At 54.8% G+C, this 20,939-nt stretch overlaps 1 protein-coding gene and 1 long non-coding RNA gene across 2 annotated transcripts; one reads left to right on the forward strand and one right to left on the reverse strand.

The window, feature by feature from the left end:
* Positions 1-1,581: 1,581 nt before the first annotated feature.
* On the reverse strand, positions 1,582-11,869 carry LOC125152890 (uncharacterized). Its single transcript, XR_007147352.1, has 3 exons — positions 10,813-11,869; positions 10,443-10,562; positions 1,582-2,073 (listed from the first exon to the last, which is right to left on the reverse strand). It is a non-coding gene; the product is annotated as an uncharacterized LOC125152890 (long non-coding RNA).
* A 448-nt stretch (positions 11,870-12,317) lies between these two features.
* UBE2S (ubiquitin conjugating enzyme E2 S) lies at positions 12,318-16,975 on the forward strand. The gene is made up of 4 exons (XM_047835478.1): positions 12,318-12,535; positions 13,148-13,295; positions 14,630-14,820; positions 16,508-16,975. The coding sequence occupies exons 1-4, from the start codon at positions 12,533-12,535 to the stop codon at positions 16,826-16,828; spliced, it is 663 nt and encodes a 220-aa protein (XP_047691434.1). The 5' UTR covers positions 12,318-12,532; the 3' UTR covers positions 16,829-16,975.
* Positions 16,976-20,939: the final 3,964 nt, after the last annotated feature.

Here is a 20,939-nt window from a genome sequence, read left to right on the forward strand (position 1 = left end):
TGTATCATCATCTTCCAGGATCCATCATCTTGAGGGCCAAGTACTGCAATGGCTGCATTTCAGTTGTTTTCTGGGGTCCCACGGCACCTATAATCGTTCCCGTAAGGGGAACTAGCACAATAACACACCATTTTCCTATTCCCTCAAAAATGGAATAAGGTGAGGACCCCTCTGATGACATCATCCTTAGTCTGCCCCTTTTTAATGATGTCACTGCCTCTCCCCTGACTTAAGCTGATGCCTGCATCAACCCCACCACAGACCTGGTCTTGGCCAGACCCCATCACCCCCCTGGTGAGGGCATCCAGGCCCCTCCTGATAACTCACAGCCCTTCACCCAACCATCTCATCGGTGACAGGGTCAACACAGATACCTTTTATCATCACCAGGGAGTGTGTATGTGTGGGGGGCTTTACAGGTCTCAGGTGATATCACTGCCCCTGTTACCTGGACCCCTATCCAAAACAGCACTCCATTGGCTTGGGCCAGACTTGACCCCATGGGCTGGGTGGGCAGCTGTGGCCTCTCTGGGGCCTTCCATCATGTCTTCTGCTGGCCTGATCGTGGAGCAGGCCCATCCTGAGGGCCACAGCCACTGCCAGTGCCATGGTGGGGTGGTGATCTGCATCATCTCAAGACGACGGAGAGGTAGTGTTCTCCCCCTCCCTCCCCCTCACACACCAGGGAGCCTCCAGGGGTTTTGGGGATTCCTCAACACCCAATGCACAATCTGCCCCAATTCCCTTTGTACATAGCCATGTTGCTGGGGGGCGGCCATTCCCCCACTTTTAAAGGGCTACATACCCCCTCCCCAGCCCCCAAGGCAAGGCGAGGGGGCCTCTTCTCCCTTCTCTGGGCCGTCCCTCTCCCTCTTGTCTCCCCCCCCCCCAATACTGGCACCTCAGCTCATCCCTTCCCATCAGGAGCCTGGGGCAGAGAACTGGCCCTCAGCTCCCACCACACCAGGGGAACTGGGGAGCCAACCCCATCTACCTGGGCCCCAGTGCCAGTTTTTTGACTCCATGCTTATGGCTGCTCCTCTGGGTTCCTCCAATCCCTCCTAGGGCCTCGCCGCGCCCAGTGCCCCTCAGGCAGACTGTGACTTCCCAAGAAAGGAGCCAGCTTGGGCACCTGCCCCCCTTGCAGACCCTCTGCTCACCTTCCCCACTGAGCACTCAGCTTTCTCCAGCCCCCAGAATTTGGGGGTTTGGGATCTTTCAGCTTTTGTACACGCCCCCACACACCTCAACTTGCTCTCTCCTGGCCTGGATTCCAGGAATCTCATTCCCCCTTCCCCGCACTCACTCTGCCACAGGCCGCCTGACCTCGGGGCCTTGACCTCTTATCTCAAATAAGCCATAGGGGGGAGAGGTCTCAAGGGGGTGAGGAAGCAGCCCTGTCCGGCCCGCTCACCCTCGATGCTTCCGGAGCCTGGACCACGCCATCTGAGTCTTCCGCCCCTGATAAATGCGCATGCGCGCACACTCACACATTTCCCCCACCCCCCACTTCTGGTGGAGGGGGCAAGGGGAGGGGTGCAGAGAGAAGACAATTCTGGACCAGACAGTGCTGGACACCTTTTTATCCCTGCCCCTCCCGGGCTCTACACCAGACCCCCCCTCCCCCCCAGTTCCTTGGTGAGGACAGCGGTGGAGTGGTAACTTGGTATTTTTTGGAATAAACAGATGTTTCCTGAGCCCCAGTCTCAAGGTTTACTGTCGAGAAGAAATGGGTTTCCACCTCTGCGTTTGTGTCACTGGCCGAGGCGGGGGTGGGCATCTAAGAGTCCATACAGGTGGTCAGGGCTGCCCCCCCCCCCCCCAGTCTGTCACCAAGCAAGGAGCTGGGTGTGGGAGGGACCGGTACAGCACCTTGAAAAGTCCTCGGTTTCTTCCGAAGAAAGCCTCTTCCCTCTGTGCATTTAAGCAAGTGTTTGCACCTCCTTCTACCTGAGGCCTTTGGCTGAGTCTGGCCGAAGCGGGGTGCTCTGTGCTGTTGGTTTGCTGGGGCCGCTGGACCGAGCAGCTCACGCAACAGAAATGTGCCACCTCCTGGTTCTGCAGGCTGCAGGTCTGCGAGCAAAGGGTCTCCGTGTTGGTTCCTTCTGAGGCAGAGCAGAACTGGTGCTGTGCCGCTCTCCTAGCTTTTGGTGGCTTGCTGGCAACAGCTGGCACTCTACACACACATCATCTTCCCTCTGTACTTTTCTATCTCTGGGTACAAACTTCCCCATTTTCTAAGGACAACCAGTCATGTTGGAATAGGGCCCATCCTCAGTGACTTCTAAACCCGATCATCTGTAAAGACCCTACTCCCAAAAGAGGTCACCTTCACTGGTCCTGGAGATTAGGAAGGACTTCAATGTCTCTATTCTGGGGGGAGGGGGAGACACAATTCAAGCCATAACAGGGGGTGTTACATGGCGCGGTTCATTCAATTACCAGTTTTTGTGATAACAAGGAAGGATTTTTCCCCCAGTGCATTAAAATATTTGCATAATGAGGACAAGAGCTGATAGTAAGCCACACTGGGGAGAGTAGGTGCCTCCAAGGCTTTATGAACTTTAGGACACCTGTCCCCTAGGGGCACCAAAGTGTTTGTTCATGAATCGTGGACTTCCATCTTACAATGAAGGGCTCATTTGCACATCCCTCTGGGGGTGGATTGTGTGTGCAGTTCATTCCAGTATTGATTTTATCTCGAAGATAACCCCTTCCTGGGAAGCCTAATTTCATCTCGAAGATAACACACTTCCTGGGAAGTGTGTGACACTTGATCTCGGGGTTGTGAGTTTGAGCCCCATGTTGGGTGCAGAGATTACTTAAAAATAAAATCCTTTATTAAAAAGGAAAAGAAAATCCCTTCCTCTCTGGTGCATTTGTTTCCCAAATTTTAACATTTATTTATTTTTTGAGAGACTGTAAGCGAGGGAGCGGCAGACAGAGAGGGAGACACAGAATCCGAAGCAGGCTGCAGGCTCTGAGATGTCAGCACAGAGCCTGACATGGGGCCCAAACTCACAAACCGGGAGATCATGACCTGAGCCGAAGTCAGACACTTAAACAACTGAGCCACCCAGGAGCCCGTTTCCCAAATTTTAGATTTTACTTGATTAGTCAGGGTTCTCCAGAAAACTGGAGCCAAGAAGACTGTGTGTGTGTGTGTGTATTCATTTTAAGGAACTGCTTCCTGTGATTGTGGGGTTGGCAAATCCAAAGTCTGTGAGGCAGGTCAAAGGCTGGAAATTCAGGCAGGCTTTCCATGTTACAGCCTTGACACAAAATTCTTCTTCTCTGAGATACTTTATCTTTGGTCTTATGGCCTTCAACTGATTGGGTGAGGCTTACCCGTATGATCTTGAAGTCAACGGATAGTAGACATTAATCACATCTACAAAATACCTCACAGCAACATCTGGACTGGGGTTTGACCCAACAAATGGGAACGGTAGGCTGGCAAAGTGGACATGAAATCTAACCATCGCACTGTCCTTGTGGGGAAGTGGTCACTCTTAGCTTGCTGGAGGGACAGTGTGATCTGCTTTGGAGAAAGCCTCATCCCCTTCCGTGTGGTCAACTGTTCAGCACTGGCCAGAGCTCACCTAGTCAGGTTTATTTGTTTGGCTGTAGATTGGTGGGTCAGGAGGGACGCGTGCAGTGCACTCGAATCTTGGTGTTATGCTCCTTCGTTAAATGTGTCACCTGGTGAGCGCAAGGGTTGTCTGCATATTCTTAGAAATCACCTCTTCTCATTGGCATCTTTGTCTGCAGATAACTGGAGGGGGTGGGGGAGAGGTGACCATGCAGCACATCTAAGTATGGGTTCCTGAGCATGCAACAATTCTCGTAGGGACACAGAAGGACAGTACTCCCCTGTCCCCTTGAGATCAGATGTTCCCACGTGATGTGCTTGAAGTAGGAACAGAGGTAGGTAGAAGCTTCTGAGAGCCCATGTGCAGACAGATCCCCACACTCTTCCTTTCCCCACTGGCAATGTTTCAGGTGATGCCTACTCTGTGGGCCTGCATCCAAGGCAGATCAGCCAGGGCCCCAAATAGGGACTTCAGCCAAGCCTCGATGGACATGCGGTGTGAGTGGGAAATAAACCCTGTTCCTTTAACAATGGGGGCTTGGGGGCTACTTGTTACTGCAGCACAGTGTAGTCCATTCTGGCTGTTACAGGTTGCCTGTGGCAGGGGAGGGGGGGGATGGGTGCCTAGAGGCTTTTTGACATATACTCTTTTGTGCTTCTGAATTTTTGTGTCAGTGGGGAGCCCGAGGCAGGGCTCGAATTCACAAACTGTGAGATCATGACCGGAGCTGAAATCGAGCCGGATGCTCGACCGACGGAGCCAGCCAGGCGCCCCTAAAATCAAATATAAATTTAAATGTAAACAGTGCCAGCTTTGACTGGCATTCCCCTCGCTGAGCGTGTGCCCAGGAGGGACTGCAAGATGGGAGGTCCCAGTCTCACTCCTCAGCCCTGCAGAGTGACCACACTGAGTTGCAAGGCCAGGGCTTAAAGGCACGTACTTTTCATTGGACATGGCCTCCATGTGCCAGTCCAGTCACCTTCTTCACTTGTGTTCCACCCAGAAAAGAACAATCTGATCCACACACACCATGCTTTGGATGGGCAAGTCAAGGCTATGGTCTGACGTGACCATTTCTGCCTTCATAGCCTAACACTTGCTCAGTCTGCAACTCCGCTGTGTCAATAAATACAGCTCCCAAGAGACTATTCTTAACCCGTTTGACAGGGAGGGCCTGCAAGCTCCTGAAATCTACACCAGACACCGTGTCCATGTGCCTTCCCCTCTGCCGCCATTAACTTCGGGTTTTGAAATAATTTCAAACTTGCTCAACAGCTACCAGAATAAGTCAGAGAACACCTGTACACCCTTCGCCAATTCACCAGTTGTTAACGTTGCAACACACTGCTTCAGGATTCTCTTTCCATATAAATACTTTTTCTTCTCCAGAGGTACGTGAGGGTGAGTTGCACACGTCATACCCTTTTGTCGCGAAGGGGCATTTCTGGAGAACAAGGACGTTCTCTTCCACATCCACAGCACAGGGACCGAAACCAAGCACTTCACGCTGATGAAGCCCATGTTCCGGTTTCACCGACTGTCCCAACCCTGCTTTGGAGCAATTTCTTTTCAGTCCCTGCTGTCTGGGGACAAGCTATTGCATGTGATTGTCATGTCTCTTGAGGCTCCTCTAGTTTGATCAGTCCCTCTGTCTTTTTCACGCCATTGATGCTTTTCAGGAGCCCAGGACGGCTCTTTTGCAGGATGTCCCTGCACCCGGTCCGAGGTCTCCTCATGAACAGGTCCAGGCTGTGCACGTCCGGCAGGAGATTCAGCAGTGACACCGACCTCTTGGCACATCACCACGGGGACAGCCTGTGCTGGCCACCAGCTGGGACTGCTGCTGTTAGCTTGGACCACTTGGCCGGGGCACCGAGGAGGGGCTGTTCCTCCCTCGGTAAACAGGAAGTACCCTGCCTGAGGGCCCTCGGACTTGTTCCCCCTCAAACTTGTACCTGCTGCTTCAAGCCTCCCTGGGTGATTCTCTTGCCTAGAATCTGGGTGATTCTTACTGTGGTGTCTGCCGAAGGATAATTTTCTAATTTCGCCATTCCTCTGGCATTTATTACTTAGCATTTGCACACGATCATTCCAGGGGAACAGGATTCAGTACCCCCGTCAGACTCTGTGAGACACCACTGAATCCGACAACAAATTCACCAGGACTCTCAATGGCACATGGAAGTGACAGACTCCCGTCCCTACCCACACAACGTTTGGGTTCTTCCCCTTTTCCATTACTGTAAACAACGCTTGGAGGAACATCTTTCACAAACCGCTTGGTGCGTTCGCTTCTCGTTTCCTAGGATGAGGTCCCAGGAGACGAATGTCTGAGTTCCACGGTGGTGTGTTTTACACATTTGCTACTCAAATGCCACGCTGCAGCCTCAGAAGTCCTGCCGGGTCCGTGAATGTGAGAACATCTCTCTGCCTCCGTCCTCACCGGCACTGATCATTACCCTGCTTGGTCTGGGTGTGCAGCAGAGGTACTGGTTTTACAGCCAGTAAAGGAAGGCCCTGGTGCACAAAAGTGTGTTTTCAGCCAACGTGACGTCTGCACTGCTTTCTAGGGTTTCTAGCACCTGGAATAGCCGGCGGAAGAAGCGGTTCATTACCAGCGTGTCCATCACCTGATCCATTTCGGGGCATCCTTCCAATCAGTGAAGGTCCCTCCCACCCAGGAGAGCTCGAACTCCTGCTCTTGGGACACAAGGGCACGCGGTGTTGTTAATCACCTACTGAGTCAACCACAGACGGCCAAGTGCTTAGAGGTTTGAAGCCCCCCAGGGGCAGAGGACCTGCTGACCACCACAGACGGTGGCCTCAGAAATGAAGATGGGGGTATTTACACATGGAAAATGCTCAGCCACACCGGGAGGAAAGGAGACAGGGCTGAAGGGGAAAGCACCGTGGTCTGCCCGTGATCGAGCATGCATTTTGAAGATCGCCGATATCCAGGCTCATTCCTGCATCAGGATATCGACGTCGGCTGCACCCCTGCCCGGAACGGCTTTCTCCACATTTCCACAAAACTTGCTCCCTCACCGCCATTAAGCCTGTACTCAAATGCCTCCTTCTCAAGAAAGTCCACCGTGGCCACCCTGCCTAAAATGACCTCCCACGGCATTCCTGGTACTCCTTACCCTGCTCTGATTTCTCAGTAATTAGTATCATTTCACACCACCATTTCACGTACTCGCCCGAGACTTTCCCAGTTTCAGCACCGAAAGTCCTGCGTCTTGCGCAAACAAGGACAGCTGAGCACCTGGGTTTTGTGCTTGGTGTTTACTATCTATCTCCCCCTACAATGAAAGCCCTGGGAAGGCAGGGTTTTGTCTCCTGTCCTGCTCTTGGATCTGTCCCAAGCACATAGAACAGCACTTGGCAAACGGATGGTGCTTACGAAAGAAAAAGAAAAAAGAAACATCACTTGTTAGGGAGCCTGGGGGGCTCAGACACTTGAGCGTCCAACTTCGGCTCAGGTCATGATCTCACAGTTTGCGAGTTCAAGCCCCATGATGGGCTCTGTGCTGACAGCTCAGAGCCTGGAGCCTGCTTCAGATTCTGTCTGTCTGTCTGTCTGTCTCTATCAATGCCCCTCCTCCACTCGCTTGCGCTCACACGCTCTCTCAAAAATAAATAAACGTTAAAAATAACAACAACAGTCAAACACTTGTTAAACAGGTCAGGTCCTGATGATAGTGAGGATCCAAACAAGGGCCACTTCTAGGCGCTTCTCCCTCAGGAAAGCTCAGGACAGGGCCCAAAGGTAAATGCTCACGTGTGCTCCCTGCAGCTTGTAGCCAAGGACTGGACCTGGAGTAAAACGCTCACGGGTCGGACAGTGCTAGAAAGTGCGGGCGCTCTTCCGAGGAGCAGGGCACACCCACCCCCCCCAGGGCAGGTGTGTGTGGACGTGCGCACACAGACGTGAGCACAGCCACTCCGGGATCCCCGGGGTGCTCACAGGGGTAGCCGAGGGGGTGCGCGTGAGTGGGGGGAGGACAAGAGCTGCACCTCCCGTCTTTCCTTCCTGCACCTCAGTAGCCATGCGAGTTCCCCCAAGAACCTACTTCTCTCATCATGTAATACAAACAAACAGGAGAAATGAAAATCGATTTGTGAGGCTAGAATTCAGGCTGAAGGGACAACCTGGGTTTCAATGCAGAAGATGTTTCTGGGCCGGGGCGCCTGGGTGGCTCACTCGGTTTGAGCTTCCGACTTTGGTTCAGGTCATGATCTCGGGGCTTGTGAGCTCGAGCCCCGCATGGGGCTCTCTGCTGTCAGCACAGAGTTAGCTTCGGATCCTCTGTCCCCCTCTCCCTGCCCCTCCCCCGTGCTCTGTCTCTCTCAAAAATAAAACATTAAAAAAAAAAGAGTAAGCTTCCGGGTCACCAGTATTTAGCAAAGGGAAGGCACCCTATGCCCACCCTTCCCCACCTCTCCCAAACTGACTCAGCGCCATCACTAGGCCACCTCCCGACTAATTCTCCAATCTGTCCTCTTCTGTCCAACTGCCAAGGCCACCGCTTTAGCTTCTTTCCCTGAGCATGAGGCATCTGAGTTTTCTCCGTCTTGGAGCATGTGCAGGAATTTCATTCTTTCTGTGGCCATAGAACAGCCCATTGTATGGGAGGGACCACAGCTGGTGTGGCCATTCCTCAGCTGATGAACTTCTGGGTTGTTTCCACCTTTTGGTCATCGTGAATAACGCCGTTGGCAACACCTAAGTGTGACTTTTTGCGCAAATGTCTGTTTTCAATTATCTGGAGTAATAATCAGAACCATGGGTTCACACAGTAGCTGTATTTACATCTGAGGGGTTGCCAGAATGTTTTCCAAAGCAGCGGTACCATTTATCATTCCCACCAGCCATGGGTGAGAGTTCTGATCTCTTGGGGCACCTGGGTGGCTTGGTTAGTTAAGTGTCTGACTCTTTTTAAATTTTTTTTTAATGGTTATTTTTGAAAGAGAGACAGAGCGTGAGCAGGGGAGGGGCAGACAGAGAGGGAGACACAGAATCCGCGACCGGCTCCAGGCTCCGAGCTGTCAGCACAGAGCCCAACATGGGGCTCGAACCCACGAACCGTGAGATCATGACCTCAGTAGGACACTTAACCAACTGAACCACTCAGGCATCCTGAGGGTCCAACTCTTGACCTCAACTCAGGTCGTGATCTCACAGTTCAAGGGATCAAGCCCCACGCTGGGCTCTGTGCTGACAGTGCATGGAGCCTGCTTGGGATTCTCTCTCTCCCTCTCTGCCCTCCCGTTTGTACTCTCTTTCTCTCAAGATTAATAAACATTAAAAAAAAAAAAAAAAGAGCTCCAATTTGTCCACACCCTCTCCAACACTTGCTATAGGCTGACTTTTTTTATAACTGCCACCCTGGTGGTATAAACTGGGATCCCATTGTGGTTTTAGGTGGCATTTCCCTCATGGCTAATGCTGTTGAGCATTTTTGTCACATGCTTACTGGCCACTTACAGATCATTTCCCTGCCACCACAGTCCCTTCTCAGGATCTGCAATGGTCTCCTCCCTGGCAGGGAGGCAGGGCTGTTCATTCTTTTCTCCACCCAGCAGTCAAGTAACCTGCAAGTACCCGAGTCAGACCACAGCACTGCTCTGCTCAAAACCCTGCAGTGGCTCCCTACTACCTCAGAGAAAGGGGCAGAGTTCTAACCATGGCTTGGAAGGCCCTGCATGAGACCTCCCACCTCAACCTCATCTCCCCCCCCCCCGCCGACTCCTCCCCACCTTCCAGCCACACTGGCCTCCCTGCAGTTCCTCAGATGTTCCAGCTGTTCCTGCTGCTGCCTGGAATGCTCTTCTCTGATAAGCCTATAGCTCACTTCTCGCCTTCCTTCCGACCTGGGTTCAAATGACAACTGCTTGCCGAGGCCTACCCTGGCCGCCTAGCTTAACATTTGCGGGACCTAGTGCCCCGAGCCCCTTCCTGTGCTCCTTTCTTTGTCCACAGTTCTTGTTCCTTCTACATACTCCAAGTCTTACGAATTTATTGGACTGTTTTATGTCTGCCCTGGCCCACCACAGCAAACCCCACTTGGGCAAAGATCTTTGTCTGTTTCCTGAGGTACCCTAAGTACCCAGGATGGTCCCCGGCACACACTAGGTGCTCAGCAAACACGTGCTGAGAGAATGAACACCCCTGACCTGTCAGGCATCCTGCTGGGGGCTGAGGACAGAGTCCCTGATCTCCTGGAGCTCACCTAATCATCGGTGACAGCAGTAAACACGTCCTAAGTGATCAAGAAATGACAAATTTCGACAGACCGGGATCAAAGAGGGTGGAGTATGCCAGCGAGCAAGGCAGTGGAAAGTTCTCCAGGTACAAGGGACCCACGCCCAAATGTTCTCAGGTCAGACAGCTTGGCAGATACCGGGGACCAACAGAAAGGCAGCCCAGGGGGCTTTGGGGAGTGTGCTGTTGGCAGCGTGGGGTCTAGTCAAAATGTAGCGGGGCAGAAGGGTCCTGCGAAGTTTCCAGCAGGGACAGTACCTGTCGGGATTGGGATTCCAGGGGATGGTAAACAAGGACCTACCCAAGGGCCACTCGGGCCACTACCTGTTCTTGTAAACAAAGCCTAAGCGGAACAGGGCCACCCCTTCCTCTTCATGTTGGCGAGGCCACTAAAGCAGGGCTGAGCAGTGGGTTGAGACAGAGACCCACAGTCCACAAAGCTGAAAGCCTTTTCTGAAAAGGTCTGCTGACCTCAATTTCAAGTGACCGTTCAGGGGGTAGGCGACCCCTCCCTCTCCCCCACAGCAGGTCCTGTTGACTTTCACTGAACCCCAACCCTTCTCCCCACCCCGACTGCCACAAACCTGCTCAGCACGGTCTTCATCCCCACCTCCATGGCTGCCAGCACTTCCTCCTCGGCCTCTCTGTTCTGGACCAGAAGTCAGACGGAGTCGCGCTCGGCTCAGAGCCTCCCGCGGCTCCTCCTTGATCGAAGGAAAGAACACACTGTTCACTGCGGCCTGGACCCGAGAGACCTGCCTCTTCCCTTTCTCTAAAGGTTCCCCCCACCCCATCACTCCCTGTCTCCCCCCCCCCCCCCTCCCAGCGCAGGCCCTGATATTCCCTCCTTCGGTCTTTATCACACTCCCACAGCACATTATATATTTGCTTGCCTGCCTGGCACCCCCAGGAGAGCGTCAGCCCCACGCCGCCAGGGGTTTTGCCCCTTGTTACCCTCCGCCTATTCCAAAAGCTTCGTGCGTGCACATCGCGCTCCCACCCGACAGGGTTGCCGTCTGCAATGGAACGAGGGCAGTGCCTGGCGCACAGCTCGCAGGGGCTGCATCATGACCGTCACTATCGGCACGGTTGTGTCTTTTGGATGCATCCTTGCAGCAGGGCCGGGCTTGACTACCATACCACCTCGACCTTGTCTCTGCTTGGGGGGGGGGGGGGGGGGAACCTGGGCGAGGCCCCTGCTTCTTCCCTCAGTGTCCTTGAGCGCCCCTCGGGTCAGAGTCCCCTGCAACCGGCTGGCTGGGACTGAGGGCCAGGTGGGGCTCGCCAGTACGCGGCGGATCCTCCATGGGTGCTGCTTACGACCACAACAGTGGGGTCCCTGCTGCTGGAGCTGGGGCCGCATGCACGAGGGAGGCGGCTCAGGGGTCTTCCCGGGACGCGTGGCGGGCAGGGATGGGAGGCCGAGGCCGGTGCCCGGGACACGGCGAGGACAAGGGGACACCATTCCCCGGCGCGGGGCTGCAGGTTGGCGAGGTCCGTCGGGGACACGGGGACACCGCCGCGGGGCTACAGGGTGGAGACAGTACCACTGGCGGGCAGCGCCAGGCCCCGACCTCCTTCCGGCACATCCCGAGGGAGCCCGGCGCCCGCTTCCCGCGTGGGGAAACAGAAACCCGACGTCGTGATTGCCACCTGGCCAGAGTCACAGGCCACAGACAGCCAAGCCCTCAAGGCCGTGCAACCTGCCCCTGCCCCGCCCGCGACACACGACACGGGTCACGGGGCAGTGCCCGCACAAAATGGCGCCTCGTAGAAAAATGCAGCCGACTCCCAGCGCCCATCCCCACCGCGGGCTGAGGAGCGGGCGCGGACGGCCGCGCACACCTAATTTGCATATACAAAACCGACGAACTTCGTTGGCTACGAACGGCTTGGCCCGACCTAGACAAGGTTCCCATTGGTTACTCTCCACTCCTTCCCGCCCCCTGGCACCGCCTTCTCCATCAAGGACTGGCGCTTACGAGCCCCGTGACGCCATTCCACCATTACGTGTCCCCATTGGCCAGGGAGCCTTCCGTCATCCGTTTAAACCCCCCGAGTCCCGCCCTCCCATGCCCCTCCCCGGCTCCGCGGCCGACCGTTACTCGCGTGCGCGATTTCCTGGGCGTCAGGGCACGCGCGCGTACGCCGGGGGGAGGAGGCGTCTCATTCAAACGGCCCAATCAGCGGTCGCGTTGCCTCTCGCTTCCTCTCCGTCTCTACTCTCCCTCCTCAGAGCCCCCATTCTCCGGGGACCCCATTACGACCCCCGTGCGTCCCCATTGGCCGACCTGCCGCGCGCCCCCCTCCCCAACTTCTCCTGTTTCTGCCCGCAGCTTGCGGGAAGGGAGCGAGCGCCCCGAACGCCGAGGACCTTGCGCGGTGACGTCACGGGTCGAGGCGCGGCGCTCCGGGGCCGCGGGGGGGTGTGGCCTACGGACGGCTACAAAAGCGCGGCGGGGCGCGCGCGACCGGCTCAGTGCGGCTGGGCGCTCGGGGCAGGAAGAGTTCTACGCGCTGAGCGCGGCGGGCGTCGGAGGCAGCGGGGAGTGGAGCAGAGCTCCCGGGGCCTCCCTAGGGCCGCAGCGGCAGCAGTTGGGCCCCCCGCCCCAGCCGGCGGCCCGCAGAGCGCAGGAAGGGGGCCGGGGGGACCCGCCCCCGGCCGGCCACAGTCATGGTGAGCGCGGAGGCCAGGCCCGGGAGGGGCGGTCAGGGGCCCCCCTGGAGGAGGAGGCGGGGTCTCAGGAGCCTCTCGCGGACTCACTGGGGTATCGGGGGGCCCGCCTGGGGTCCCGGGCCTGGGATGGGCCCGCGGGCCCTCCTGGAGGCGGGGCAGGAGAGGAACCTGGGCGGCCCGCAGGTTCCCCAGAGGGGAAGGCCCGGCTGAGTCCCGGAGAGGGCTCTGGGGCTTTGTGGCTCGCCCGTGGGTGTTCCGGGAGCAAGGACGCTCCGCCTCCATCTCCAGGCCCCTGCTGGGGTTTCGAAGATGGTTTCACCAAGGTTAGGTAGGGAGGGGGACCAGGGTAGGCCTCGGGCGTACCCCGAAACACTGGGGACCATGCCTGACTGTGAGCAAGACTTGGGGGCTTCTGGAGAAGGCAGAACCATCCACAAGCCCCTTGGAAGGCCCGTCCCCATTTCTAGTGGGAGGTCAGCTTTGGACGGCCATCTGGAGCATGCTGGGTGGGGGATCTGGGGACTGCGGGATCAACACCAGGGTGGCCACTGCATCCTTAGATCAGGAAGCCCCGGCTCCGCCAGCTACCCACCCCTTCTCTTCTGTGTCCAGAACTCCAATGTGGAGAACCTGCCCCCCCACATCATTCGCCTGGTGTATAAGGAGGTGACCACGCTGACTGCTGACCCGCCTGATGGCATCAAGGTGTTCCCCAACGAGGAAGACCTCACTGACCTGCAGGTCACCATCGAGGGCCCTGGTGAGTGTGGGCAGGAGGAGTGTGCTTGTGGGTTCTTCTTTAGTACGAGAACGGGTCGGAAAGACAGTTTCCACGTGATTTCACTTATACGTGGCATCTAGAAAACAAACAAACAAACAAACCAAAAAAGCAGAACTAGAACAATAGGAAGCTCCAGTTACAAGTTGGACTGTGCCGGGTGCTGGGGACGCAGTGGTGGACCAGGGAGCCCTCTGACTTGGCGCTCACGGCTTGCAGGGCCGGACGCCACAACCACTGACCGTGTACATGTTTCCTGCAAGGTGGTGAGAGCATCTAACGGGGGCTGTAGCAGGCTTGTCAGGTAGGGGTTCTCTGGGGCCTGGAGGGTGGGCCGGATGACCGCACACTCCTTGCTGTCACGTCCGGGACCCACGGGACAGAGCAGGGAACTAGCCGGACACGGTATTGCAAGAGGGAACAGTAATAACCAGGTGATTATGTGTGATCGTTTAACCGTGCAGTGAATTAGTGTGCTGCTTCTACACAGTGACACAAGAGGTTGCGAGAGCACGTGGTGAAGGACTTGGCCGCGTATGGGACAGTGGGGAGGGCGTCAGGGAAGACTTCTGGGTTATCATCACGCAGTGCTCGATGGTGATAGGCCGGGTTCCAAGGCAGGCGCCGTGGGTACTTTGTAGGGACAGAGAAGAGACTGATGAAGCTTTCAGGGAGCAGAAGAGTCTGTAAGGAGTTGGGAAAGGAAGCCATTGGTGGGTTCAAAGATGTGATGGCTGCAGTGTTCCTTTGACAGGGAGGGGGCAGGGCGGTCAGGAAACTATTAACCGCTGGCCTCGGGAAAGAGGTGACCGCAGAGGCGGGGTCAGGTGCAGGAGGGGCGCCTAGACGTCAGTCGCCAGGCTACCACTGAGGGATGTGGGGATTGGGGTACGAGGAACAACAGTGGGTACAGAACTGCTCCCTCGTGTGTGTGTGTGTGTGTGTGTGTGTGTGTGTGTGTGTGAGAGAGATGAGCAAGTGGGTGGATGAGAACCTTTCACTGAGGCAGGCTGGCGGGCAGACCTGAAGTTGACAACAGCCCCATCATTTGCCTGCGGGCCTTCCGAGAAGATCTTCCTGCTTCCTAGAAGATCTGTGGGTGGGAGCGTCTGCCCTCGGGAAGGAGAGAGGAGGCGTCGGGGGGGGGGCTACGAGCACCAGGTCAGGGCCATCACCCTGAGGCAGGGAGCTGAGCCTCACTCCACTCTCACGAAAGCCTCGGTCTTGGCGGGGGTAGGGGGGGTGGCGGCGGAGCACTGGGCTCACAGCCAGACTGGAGACTGGGCGTCCTGACCCGGCCCCCTCCTGTACTCCAGAGGGGACCCCTTACGCCGGAGGCCTGTTCCGCATGAAGCTCCTGCTGGGGAAGGACTTTCCCGCCTCCCCGCCCAAGGGCTACTTCCTGACCAAGATTTTCCACCCCAACGTGGGCGCCAACGGTGAGATCTGCGTCAACGTGCTCAAGAGGGACTGGACAGCGGAGCTGGGCATCCGGCATGTGCTGCTGGTGAGTTCTTGGCGGGGGGCTCCCCCCTCCTGGCCATCCCGGTGGCGCCTGGGCTGTGGTGCATTCTTTCTTTTTTAAAATAAACTCTGAAGTTGTTGGGGGCTTCTGTGTAAAAGTCCAGGTTTCCAGCTGGAAAATTCTGGAAGATTTGGCAGTGCTTGACCCACTAAGCGTGGTTGTACAGGTTGTGCCGTGCCTGGTGTACCTTTGCTGTGTGTGTCGAACACGCAAGGGGTTTGTGTAATGGGACACTTTCCTGATGGAGCAAGTCAGGCATCGGGGGAGGGGGGAGTTGGTTTCAAGTTATAATTTACAGTATGAAATTCCTGGACCATACGGTTCATTGGTTACGTGGGAGTCCTAGAATTTGTACCGCCGTCACTGCCGTAGCTCAAACCTGTCGTTTCCACCAGGAGCAGCTCTGCTCTACCAGGGACGGTGTGTGGTAGGGGACTCTTACTTGTCGCATGGAGTGGGAAGCCCAGGCGCTCGCGCTGCTCTGCGGCCTCACAGACGGTGATTCGGACTCTGTGTCCACTGAGCCCAGGTGGAGACACCCATCATCTCCACGGCCACTAAGGCATTTAGGTCACATGCTGCCTCCCCACCCCACTCAAAGCTTACAAAAGGTTTCTGAGGGGCACCTGGCTGGCTCAGTCGGTAGGATTGTGACTCTTCACCTTGGGGTCGCGAGTTCCAGCCCCATGTTGGGCATGGGGGCTACTTCAAAAAAAAGCACATTTTTTTGAAAATGGAATTGCTCTGGAGCCCTGGGGCAGATGGTAGGGGTGGGGACGTGGAGTTTCCTGCTGGGCACTTGGGGAGGATGGGAGCTCCAAGGTAAACATACTTTGTCCTCCTCTCCCGGTCGTGTCTGCAGCGGCTGCCAGGGACTCTGGAGGTGAGCTCACAGAGTGACTCCGTGTCCCCGATGATCCCTAGGAGCTTGGGTCTGGCCCCAGCCGTGAGGGAGCGCCTGAGGGGCCTGTGGGTGTGGGGCCAGAGCTCAGAATTGGGTGTGGTCCTGGGTCCCTGCTCAGCATCAGTGGTGTTTGCCGGGCCATGTGCCTTGCCTGTCACAGCAGCCAGGGGACCACCTGTTCTCGTCCTTGTTTACAGGCCAGAAGGGTCGTGTCCCCTGCTTGAGGCACGGTTAGGGCCCTGCAGGCTCCCTTTCATAGTGGCCAAAAGGGGGGTTGGGACAAACCCCACTGTAGCTGGTCTCGCTCCACGCCTTCACGGAGCCCGTGCACGTCTGGCTTCGGTTTACCCCCCAGTTAAAGGGGTGTGGGGATCGGCTCCCTTCCTACACCTCCCTCTGGTTGTTCCTCACGGGCCAGGTCCCTTTACTTACACCCTGATGCCTTTCTCGGTCCGGCCCGCCCACCGCAGTCTGGCTCTTCCTTGGTACCTTTGGTGACAGCCCTGGGTTTTTATGTGTCCTGTTTATGTTGAGAGATGAACAGCCCTGGAGTCCCAGCAGGCCCAGGTGTGAGTTCCTAGGTTGTCTCCCTTGCTTCCTGAGTGACCCCGGGCAAGTCCCTTCCCTCTCCAGTCCGGGCCTCGATCACAGGGGACACAGGTGTGAGCTGGGCCAGCGTCTTTTGGGGGACAGCATCGGGAACAGGGAGCAGCCGGTGTGGAGGCCACGAGGCCCAGCCCCCTGACCTTGGTCCTCTGCCCGCAGACCATCAAGTGCCTGCTGATCCACCCTAACCCCGAGTCTGCCCTCAACGAGGAGGCTGGCCGCCTGCTCCTGGAGAACTACGAGGAGTACGCCGCCCGAGCCCGCCTGCTCACGGAGATCCACGGGGGCGCCAGCGGGCCCAGCAGCGCCGAGGCCGGCCGGGCCCCGGGTGCGGGCGCAGCCCCCTCTGCTGACCCCCTGGCTCCCGGGGGTCCTGGAGGAGCCGATGGCCCCATGGCCAAGAAGCACGCGGGTGAGCGGGACAAGAAGCTGGCAGCCAAGAAAAAGACGGACAAGAAGCGGGCGCTGCGGCGGCTGTAGTGGCTCTTCTCCAGCCCTCCCCACCTCCCCCTCCCCGACACTGACCCCCAACTCTGTCTCTAAGTTATTTAAATTATGGCTGGGGTGGGGGAGGGTATGGGGGCACCGGGACCTGGATTTGTTTTTCTAAATAAAGTTGGAAAAGCAGCTGCTGTGCCTCACAGACACCCCAGGACCATGGCCTCAGCCACACGGGTCCCCCTGTTAAGTCCCCATGTAGGGCTGCAGCTCGCTCATCCTGTGGCAGTGGGGGAGGACCCCGATTTCCTGTCTAAAGGGGGGGCCGGGCCTGTTCTTGATAGTTGTTGTCTTCATTCCTGAGGTAGGTGTGCGGCAGTGTCCCTTTCTTCCTGAGACAGTCAGGTGACGTGGTGGGGGAAGCTGCTGGCTTCTCCACACCTGATTCAGCTCAGGGCAACAAAGCATGTTCCCCAAATCCTAGGCCTAAAACGATGCCCATCCACCTGTCTCTGTTGGTCTGCAGCCCCGGTGTGGTGAGCTGGCCACTGTCCTCTGGTTTCACAGTTGAAGGCATCTGCCCCGTCCACGTTCCTATCTCCAATCTCCAGTCCCGGCAAGGGATCCCTCCTGGTGGGTTTTAGCTATCCTCAGGCTTGTAGGACCCGGTTACCCAGAGGCTGTCCTCAGCTCTTGGAAGCTCAAGTGCCCCACCTAAGGGCCAGGTCCTTCTGAAGGGCTCAGCTGATGGGCAGAAGCCTCCCAGGTGCTCCTGCTTAATTCCAGGTGACTGTGACCTAATCCTAGAAACCAGTCTGTCAAATTGACAGATTCTGCCCCACCACTCCAGGGGAGGGGGGTGGTGCAGGAGGACCTGGGGCAGGTTAGCCTCATGTACACAGGCAGCTTTTACTGGCCTGGCCCTCTGGACTGCAGGCTGGTGGTCCTGGTCTCAGACTGATGGGGGGTGGGGCAGAGGTAAAGGCTGTAAAGCCCGAGTGGTGGGAGGGTGGGAGGGACCTCGAAGGCAGAGGCCCGGCGGCCACCTGGCTTCAAATTGGCTTATTGTCCATTAACAAAATTTGTGGTCCCCTGTCAAAAAATGATCATGAAAAGAGAAAGGGAAACGTGTCTACATAAAGACTTGTACATGAACTTTCAGAGTTGCTCCCTTTCTGATGGACAAAAAGTGGAAATAATCCAAAGGTTCAACAGATGGACTAAAATTGTGAGTTCATAGAATGGAATACTACTCAGCAAAATACTGATACAAAAACCAGCTTAGATGAATCACAAAAATACTCTCTACTAAGTGAAGCCCTATACATAAGTACAAAATATTTGGTTCCACTTACAATGAAATTCTGGAACTGGCAATATTGGTCACTAGTGGCTGAGAACAGGTCACTGGCTATCTGCAATCAAGGAAAACATGTACAGGGGCAGGGGGAACCTTCTGGAGTGATGAGTATATCCCAGATCTTGATCATATCGGTGGTCACACAGGTGCATACATTTGTCAAAACTGCAACTAAAAATGGGTGTATTTTTATGTAAACTGTATCAATGAAGCTTATTTAATTAAGCCAATAACTTCATTTATCTAAAGTAGAAGATAAGTCAGTGGGGCAGAAGATTTTGCAAGACATAACCAAAAAGTACGAATTCAAAGAATGTATAAAGAGCCCCTCCAAATCAATAAGAAAAAGAACACAAAAGAGAAACTGGTGAAAGCACATCACAAAAGAGGAAATCCAAAAGCTACTCCTCGCTCATAGTTGAGAAAATGCAGTGTAAGCCAACAGTGATACCGCTCCACTCCCACGGAACTAATAACGGTCGTTCGTGTCTAACAATACCAAGGTTGTAGAGCCACAGACCCCACCGTGTGGCCCTGGTGGGAGCAGCAAATGCTAAAACGCACGCGGAAACGTCGAAAGCACGCGTACCTTGTTACTCGGCATTCTTAGACACACAGCAGGCTTTAAACAACATCTGTCCTCATTACACGCATTGTAAATGCGTTTGTAGGTTCAAGAAACAATACCATAGGACAAAAAATGAACGACCACTGCTCCCAGCAGCAGGGAAAAATCACAAACGTCATGATCAGCGAGACCAGCAAATCATAAAAGATTCCCACAATTCGAATGCCTTCGTGCACAATTCCAAAGCAGGCAAAAATAAGTTGTACTGCTGAACATACATACGTAGGTTGTAAAACTGTAAAAGGTTGTCTACATAAAGTTGGGCATTCTGGTTACCTTAAACTGGCAAGAAACCCAGGTGGACTTCTGGGGAGCAGGTAGTCCTGTTTCTTTACTTGGGTGTTGATTATGTGGATGCTTGCTTTATAATTCTTTTCTATATGTGTGTGTGTGTGTGTGTGTGTGTGTGTGTGTGTGTATTGAATCCTGAAATACACTATTTCAGGATTAAAAATTTTTTTTAATGTTTATTTTTGAGAGAGAGAGAGACTGCAAGCAGAGGAGGGGCAGAGAGAGAGAGAGACACAGAATCTGAAGCAGGCTCCAGGCTCTGAGCTGTCAGCACAGAGCCCGACACGGGGCTCGAACCCACGAACCGTGAGATCATGACCTGAGTCGAAGTCGGATGCTCAACCGACTGAGCCACCCAGGTGTCCCTGAGGATTTTTAAAACAAAAAAACTCTTTATGTGTGGATATGGACCAATCTCCAAACTAGATTAAGTTGGGGGGGGGGGGGAACAACATGTGAACAGTGCAAACTTTTTTTTTATTTTGTTTAAAATAGGATATGTCGGGGCGCCTGGGTGGCGCAGTTGGTTAAGCGTCCGACTTCAGCCAGGTCACGATCTCGCGGTCTGCGAGTTCGAGCCCCGCGTCGGGCTCTGGGCTGATGGCTGAGCCTGGAGCCTGTTTCCGATTCTGTGTCTCCCTCTCTCTCTGCCCCTCCCCCGTTCATGCTCTGTCTCTCTCTGTCCCAAAAATAAATAAACGTTGAAAAAAAAAATTAAAAAAAAAAAAAAGGATATGTGTTATTTGTTTGCCTATGCATTCAAAGCTTCTGGAAGGTTACTTTAGAACCTGCAAATATTGGGGCGCCTCAGTCGTTTGGGCATCCAACTTCAGCTCAGGTCATGATCTTGCAGTTCTCGCGGGTTCGAGCCCCGCATCAGGCTCTATGCTGACAGTTTGGACGGAGCCTGGAGCCTGCTTCTGATTCTGTGTCTCCCTCTCTCTCTGCCCCTCCCTCCCTCACCTTGTGCTCTGTCTCTGTCTCTCAAAAATAAATGTAAAAACAAAAAAAATTTAAAAAAAGAACCTGCAAATATTAATTGCCTCAAGGAAGCAGAGCTTGGGATACCTTGTGATTGTATTCCTTCAAAAAACAAAGACTTGGGGCGCCTGGGTGGCGCAGTCGGTTAAGCGTCCGACTTCAGCCAGGTCACAATCTCACGGTCCGTGAGTTCGAGCCCCGCGTCAGGCTCTGGGCTGATGGCTCAGAGCCTGGAGCCTGTTTCCGATTCTGTGTCTCCCTCTCTCTCTGCCCCTCCCCCGTTCATGCTCTGTCTCTCTCTGTCCCAAAAAATAAAATAAACGTTGAAAAAAAAATTAAAAAAAAAAAAAAGACTTGATTTTTTTTTTTTTTTTTTTTTTTTAGATAAAAGTTTCTACAAAGAAACAGATCCCTCTAATTCCTATCTCCCCAACGGCCCCCTTCATCGGGGACAACCAGTGTTACCAGCTGCTTGTATGTTTTTCTAGAGAGATTCTACACAAACGCAGGCAGAGTCAAATATACAATCCTGTTAATCCTTTTATTCTCCCACAGCACACAGCGTCCTGCACACCGCATGCCGCTCCTTGCTCTTTCAACATAACTAGAAGTCTTGGAAGTCTGTCCAAATCAGCACTTCCCTGCTCTTAGCTGCCTAGTGTCCCATCATATACATGCGCCATGACTTACCCCATCCTGTATTGATTGACCAACGACCCTGGAACGAATAATCTTTGGAGGTGGGCCTTGTGGCACACAGGGAGTATGTCCTTACAGCAAATCTTATACATGACGTTACTGGGCCAAAGTGTTACGATTACGTTTGTAATTTGTACAGATATTGCCAAATTGTGCCCCGTGGGGTTTGTCCCAGTTTGCATTCTGTTAGCAAT

This window comes from Prionailurus viverrinus, chromosome E2 (genome assembly GCF_022837055.1).
Source record: "Prionailurus viverrinus isolate Anna chromosome E2, UM_Priviv_1.0, whole genome shotgun sequence".
Lineage (NCBI taxonomy): Eukaryota > Metazoa > Chordata > Mammalia > Carnivora > Felidae > Prionailurus > Prionailurus viverrinus.

Excerpts from the sequence above, each read along its gene's own strand:
- UBE2S (XM_047835478.1), top strand. Across the intron at positions 13,296-14,629 it reads GGTCACCATCGAGGGCCCTG|AGGGGACCCCTTACGCCGGA; the intron begins GTGAGTGTGGGC and ends CCTGTACTCCAG. Across the intron at positions 14,821-16,507 it reads GCATCCGGCATGTGCTGCTG|ACCATCAAGTGCCTGCTGAT; the intron begins GTGAGTTCTTGG and ends CTCTGCCCGCAG.